Here is a 7,017-nt window from a genome sequence, read left to right as displayed (position 1 = left end):
TTGTCTTTTTGAAGCAGGATCTCCCTGTAGCCCCAGCTGTCCTGGAACTTACTATGTAGACCAGGCTGGCCTTGCACTCACTGAGATTCGCCTCCCAAGTGCTGGGACTACAGGTGTGCACCACCATGCCCGGCTCAGTTTAAAAATATTTAAAAACGCTAACTTGAATCTAAAGATTGCATTATAGAAATTTACAATCTCAGAACTCTCAAAGTTACAAGCCCTAAATTAAAATTTTACAGATTAAGACTACACAGAAAATTACAGAATTCTTTCAAAACACTAGCTATTTGTCATAACCCACCTTGAATTCTCTATCACCAATAAACAGATTTAGTTCTATTCGTCCATATCTATATATAGATGCGCAGGAATACAGATCATACACAATTTTCCAAAGTATTTTTCGTTCATATTTACTTGGGAGGATTCCAAAAATTTTTAATGGAACACCTGTCAGGAATACAAGCACAGATTTGGATAAGGTTCTTTTTAAAACCTTTCCCTATAACCTACTGAGGCAAACTAAATTAACAATAATAAGTTTATTTCATTCAAAGTAAGCATCCAGAGCCGGGTGTGGCAGCACAAAGCTTTAATCCCAGCACTCAGGAGGCAGAGCCAGGTGGATCTCTGTGAGATTGAGGCCAGTCTGGTCGACATGCTGAGTTTCAGGCCAGCTGGGGGAAAAAAGCTAATCATCAAAGATCTAAGATGGCAGATGACACCTGGATGTGATCTGCTAGAACCTCCAGAGAATAAACTAGGGACGGCTATGCAACACCTATCAAAAGAGGTGGATGACGGGGCTGGAGAGATGCCTCAGTGGTCAGGAGTATTTGCTGTTCTTGCAGAGGTAAGTGTTCAGTTCCCAGCACCCAAATGGAGGCTCACAACTGGCTGTAACTCCAGTTCCATGAGATCCAATCCCATCTTTTGACCTCTGCAGGCAGTACATGCACATGATGCACATATATGTGGGCAAAATACTCATACACATAAAATAAAAACAAACTTTTTAGAAATATTTTATTTTTACTTTATGTGTATGAGTGTATTGCCTACATGTATGTGAGTGTACTCATGTTGTGCAATGCTCATGGTGGCCAGAAGAGGGCATTAGATCCCCTAGAACCGGAGTTAGAAATGACTGTTAGCCTCCATGTGGGTGCTGGGATTCGAACCCAGGTCCTCTAGCCATTGCTCTTGACCGCTGAGCCATCTCTCCAGTCCAATAAAAACAAATTTTTTAAAAATGAAGAGGTAATGCCCCAAAGTGTCTAGTAAAATTTAAAAAAATAGGAAGTAAAATAGGAAATTGTAAATAGCAGAACAGGGAGCTAGGGAGATGGCTCAGTAAGAAAAGTGCTATGCAAGCTTGAGGATCTGAGCTCAGATCCCCAGCACCTATGTAAACAGCCCTCCACTGAGGAGGTGGACACAAGAGGAACCCTGGGGCTTGCTGGCCAGTTGGTCTACCAGAATAGGTGAGTTCCAGGTTAAGGGGGAGATTGTCTCAAAAAATAAGATACAGAGTAGTTGAGAAGGTCACCCAACACTGAATTCTGGCCTCCACATGTAACACACATACAAGTGCACATGAACATGCAAGACACACAAAATACAAATAATTAAAATTATTAAAAGCAGAAGAGAGCCAGGTGTGGTGGCACACGCCTTTAATCCCAGCACCTGGGAGGCAGAGGCAGGCGGATTTCTGTGAGTTTGAAGCCAGCTTGGTCTCCAAAGAGAATCCAGGCCAGCTAGGGCTACAGGGAGACCCTGTCTCAAAAAAAAAAAGAGCAGAAGAAGGAAAAGACAAAACCCATCCTGGAAAGATTGGCATGCTCTGGAGTTCACCCCTTCTAGTGAGAGAGTGACCAAAGTCATGCTTAAGACAGGGAGCTACAGAAAACTGACACTGCACTATTTTTGGGATCCCATGGGACCCGAGTTACAGATGGTTGTTAGCCACCACATGGGTGCTGGGAACCCAACCTGGGTCCTCTGCAAGAGCAGCAAGACCTCTTAATTGCTGAGCCATCTGTCCAACCCTGACGCTGTACCCAGTAACAGACATTTTAGAGAGAAAGAGAAGAGGGAGGGACAGAAAAGTTGCCCATGACTACAGAGGGAGGAGAGCTGCTAAGAAAAACCCTCTCAACTGAACGGAGCAGCCACAAAACACCATTTTAAAGACTCCTGGGGCTGGAGAGATGGAGCAGAGGCTAAGGGTGCTTATTGCTTTTGCAGAAGACTCAGGCTTAGTTCTGCATGTCCACCCTAAGGTGGCTCACAATGTCTATAAGTCCAGCTCCAGGGGATATGATGCCCTCCTCTGGCCTCTGAGGGCACCTACATGCACGTACACACACACACATATGCATAAATAAAAAAATTAAAAAACAAAACAAACAAAAAAGACTCTTGCTGAGAGTCTGGGACCCTTAGTGGGTCCGATGCTCAGGGAACTGCACTCTTGGGAAACCAAGAGAAAGTTATCATGGGACTAAAGACTGAAACCTGGTCAGCAGAAATCTAAAACTGCAAAGAAACTTATAATCCGAACCATGCAGTATTCAGTGAGGTGGAAACCTGGATGAAGACGGAGTCTTTAGGAGAACATACAGACGTTTCAGGTGACACACCTGGACATCTGAAGTACAGCCCAGGGGCAGGACAAGCATTTGCAACTGTTCTGAAGGCACACATACAGATCCAGCCATCATCTGTGACCAGACTGGAGGACAGTCCACTGATGGGATAAGCACATATGACCTGGTGATAGGCACCGGGGAGCCAAAGATGTAGCTAGCAATCAGGGAGACTGCGTTCAGGTTATATCAACGTCCAGCCTTCCCCCGTTCACATTTACTTCATCTGTTTCTGTTTAATACCCAACATCAATTTAGGAGGCCAATAGGTCTTTCTCTCCCTCCATTTTTCCTGGTAGTCTTTCTTTCTCTTTTTGCCAGGCCTTTCCAAAGTATGTGGGCTAGCCTGGCTTGTAGGGGCTCTTGTGTCTCAGCCCTGATGGCTGGGACTCTTTTAGGCTGTCAGATTGCATTTACCCCTCTCTTAGTCGTTCTACCTTTGTCAAAACTGCTTCACTGGCCCCCTGTTGTTCTAATACCTGACAAAACAGACTTCAAATCAAAAAAGTAAAAAGGGATAAAAAAGCCACTTCATAGTGATTATGAGAACAATTTATCAAGAGGATATTTCATATGCACCAAGCAGGAGTGTACCAAATTTCATAAAACAAATTTATTACAAGTAAAAACATAGATTAGCCCCAACACAACAATAATGGGTGACTTCAATACCTCACTCACAATCAACAATCTTTTTTTTTTTTTTTTTTGGTCTTTTTGAGGCAGGGTCTTCCTGTAGCCCCAGCTGGCCTGAAATTTGCTATGTAGACCAGGAAGGCCTTGGACTCACAGAGATCCACCTGCCTCTGCCTCCCTAGTGCTGGGACTAAAAGTGTGCGCCACCATGCCCGGCTCACAATAGACATTCTTATTAAAAAAAAAAAAAAAGGCAGAGAAACATTTGAGAAACATCTGGGCATAAATCAAATGTATTGAACAGACATCTATAGAACATTCCATCCAACACTGCAGAATGCACATTCTTCTCAGCAGCCCATGGAACTTTCCAACACATAATAGAAAACGAAGTTAACAAATACAGGACAATCAAAATAATGACTACAATGAAGAAACTACAAAACAAACACAAACTCATAGAGACTGACCAACACACTTACTGAATGATGAATGGGTAAAGAAATCGAGAAGGAAATAAATTCCTGGAGTCATATGAAAATCAAAACACAATATACTGAAACCTACAAGATACAATGGCAGCAGTCCTACGATGGAAGCTTATATACTAAGTGCCTGCTTTAAAAAACAAAAGAAATCAGAGAGCTCTCAGATAAATAATCTAACAAAGTACCTTAAGTCCTTGGAAAAACAAGAACAAGTCAAATCTACAATCAGAAGATGGAAAGAAATAACTGCAACCAATGCAGAAATTTGAAATGGAAAAAAATAATACAAAAACTAATGAAACAGAGTTGGTTCTTTGAACAGATAAATGAGCCTCACAAACCCATAGCCAAACTAACCAAAGGAAAGAGAGAACCCTAAATTAACAAAATCAGAGATGAAAAGGGAGACATTACAACAAACACCAATGAAAATTCAGAAAATTAGGACAAAAAGGACTTATATTCTACTAAATTGAAAAATCTATAAAGTAATGGATGTATTTCTAGATACATATGACCTAGCAAAATTAAACCAAGAGAGATCAACAAGTTAAACAGCTCCAAAACAAGCAATGGCACTGAAGCAGTGGAAAAAATCTGACGCAAGTCTGGTATATTGTGTGTACTGCTGAAGAACTGTTCTGCAAAACAAGGGAGCAGGAGAGATGGCTCGGCATTTGCTGTTCTTTCAGAGGACCTGGGTTTGATTCCTAGCACCCGCTGGCAGCTAATACCTATCCTTGAGTTCCAGTGTATCTGATGCCCTCTTCTGGCCTCTCTCAGATTGCATTTACCTCTCAGTCATTCCACCTTTGTCAAAACTGCTTCACTGGCCCAGGCACACATGGTACATTTATATCCACACATCCACACAGGCAAAATACTTATACACATAAAATAAAAATAAACTTAAATGAAGAGACAGTCTACAGAACAGTAGCAAAGTCTTTGCTAGCTACTATCTAACAAAGATTTCATATTTAGAACATTCAAAGAGCTAAACAAAAATAAATTTTTAAAAAAGCCCTAAGCAACAGCTCAATCCATAAATGGGCTAATGAAATGAATAGATAGTTCTCAAAAGATGAAACACAAATGGCCAAATAACACAAGAAAGAATGTTCAACTTCAGTAGTCATAAAGAAACACAAATGAAAACTATATTGAGACTCCTCTTACCCCAATCAGAACAGCATTAAGAAAGGAACAACAAATGTGGGCAAGGATGTGCACAGAAAGGAACCATTATACACTGCTGATGGGAATGTAAACTAGTCTAGTCATGGAAATCAGTACGGAGGGTCCTCAAGAAGCTAAAACTAGACCTGCCATGGGACCCAACTATATATTACCCCTGTATATTCACCCCTGTCAACCTATCACAGAGATATTTGCTCATCAATGTTTACTGCAGCACTATTCACAATGGCTGCACTATTGAACCAACCCAGGTGCCCAAGAGCAAAGGAACAGATAAAGAAAAAAGTTATACTGGACACCATGTACATTGTTTCAGTCATAAAGAACAAAATCATGTCATTTGCAGGAAAATGGACACAACTGGAGATAATCATATTAAGAGAATGAAGACAAATATTGTGTTTTCCCTCACATGTGGTTACTGGGTTTTTTTTTGGGGGGGGGGTCTTTTTGAGACAGGGTCTCCCTGTAGCACAGCTGGCCTGGAACTTGCTATAATAGACTAGACTGGTCCTGAACTCACAGAGATTGGCCTGCCTCTGTTAGGATTAAAGGCATGTGTCACTGAGCCAGGCTTTTTTTTCCTTTGGTGCTACTGGGTTTTTTTTTCTTTTAATATTTTATTTTATGTGTATGAGTATATTGCCTGCATGTGAATGCACCCGTGTCCTGCAATGCCACGGAGGTCAGAAGAGGGCTTCGGGTTCCCCTGGAACTGGAGTTAAGGACAGTTTGTAGCTGCCATGTGGGTGCTGGGAATCAAACCCAGGTCCTTTGCAAGAGCAGTCAGTGCTCTTAACCACTGAGCCATCCCTCCAGCCCCACTACTGGGTTTTTATATCAATGCATAGAATCATGTATGTATATATGACATGAAAGTAGAAGCAAAACAGTTTAAGAGAACAAAGGGGATGAACTGAAGGGGTGAAAAAGAGGGTAAAGGGTATAGAAAGAAATGCCTGTGCTCAACAAAACACACACTGAATGAAGAGGTCTGTATGTAACACAGTTAGAAAAAACAAACAACTAAGCTTCATTTTTTTCCTTTAATATATAACCTGGCCTTTAAGTAAATAAAATTATTTGTCTGGAGGAAAAACGAATGCCATGTTTAGTCAAAGAACAGCTACCCATGAACGGAACAATCTCAATCTCTACATATTGCATATACAGCTAATAAACAAATTAGGTATGCTGGTAAAGAAAACTGGCAGTTTATAACGCATTAGCTTTAGTGAATGAAAAATATTACCTGCTGACCAAGCAGCTGCTTTCACTCCCAAATTCTGAAAAAGCTTATGTGAACTCAACTCTGGTCTTATGAGTTCCTGATTTCTAGGATCCATTTTAAAGAAGTCACAGTGAACCACTTGTAGCTCTCCATCCAGTATTTTCCTTAAGGACTAAAAAGATAAGGGGATAACATTAGAAAACTGACCATTCTGTACACCTTGTTACAATTCAAAGATCTACCTTAAAAATAAGTAGATGGAATCTATCTTTTCTGCTATCAAATGACTCAGTTCATTATTATAACTCAAGGACCATCTTCACCTTTCCATACACATTTTTAATTCAGAAACTTTAGCTGCCATATGGGTGCTAGGAATGGAGTCCAGGTACTCTGCAAGAGCAATAAGTGCTGTTAACCTCAGAGCCTTCTGTCCACTTCCCCATTTACATTTTTAAATATTTTATTGTTTCTATTTTATGTGTATGAGTGTATTGCCTGCATGTATGTGAGTGCACCAATGTCATTCAATGCCACGGACATCAGAAGAGGGCATCAGATTCCCCGGGAACTGGAGTTAAGGACAGTTTGTGGCTGCCATGTGGGTGCTGGGACACAAACCCAGGTCCTCTGCAAGAGTAGTCAGTACTCTTAACCGCTGAGCCATCTCTCCAGCCCCCCCCCATTTACATTTTTAAATGATAAATGCAACCTCAGACTTGTCCACTAGAAGAGGTCCAATACTAATCTTTTCACTACCCAGATTTGTTCTCTTGCCAGCAATTAGAGTAAGAATTAGCTGCTAATT

At 41.1% G+C, this 7,017-nt stretch overlaps 1 protein-coding gene across 1 annotated transcript in view; it reads right to left on the bottom strand.

Moving 5' to 3' along the window:
- Nucleotides 1-7,017, bottom strand: part of Tfb2m (transcription factor B2, mitochondrial) — a 22,832-nt gene that overhangs the window by 9,802 nt on the left and 6,013 nt on the right. Inside the window, exons 3-4 of the mRNA XM_008849149.3 lie at nucleotides 6,231-6,381; nucleotides 305-453 (exon numbers count right to left, since the gene is read on the bottom strand). Coding sequence (XP_008847371.1) covers nucleotides 305-453; nucleotides 6,231-6,381 — 300 coding nt within the window. The remainder of the gene's footprint in view (nucleotides 1-304; nucleotides 454-6,230; nucleotides 6,382-7,017) is intronic.

Source organism: Nannospalax galili, unplaced genomic scaffold, assembly GCF_000622305.1.
Source record: "Nannospalax galili isolate Female #2095 unplaced genomic scaffold, S.galili_v1.0 scaffold543, whole genome shotgun sequence".
Taxonomy (NCBI): domain Eukaryota; kingdom Metazoa; phylum Chordata; class Mammalia; order Rodentia; family Spalacidae; genus Nannospalax; species Nannospalax galili.
This window is presented reverse-complemented; position numbering and strand designations above follow the sequence as displayed.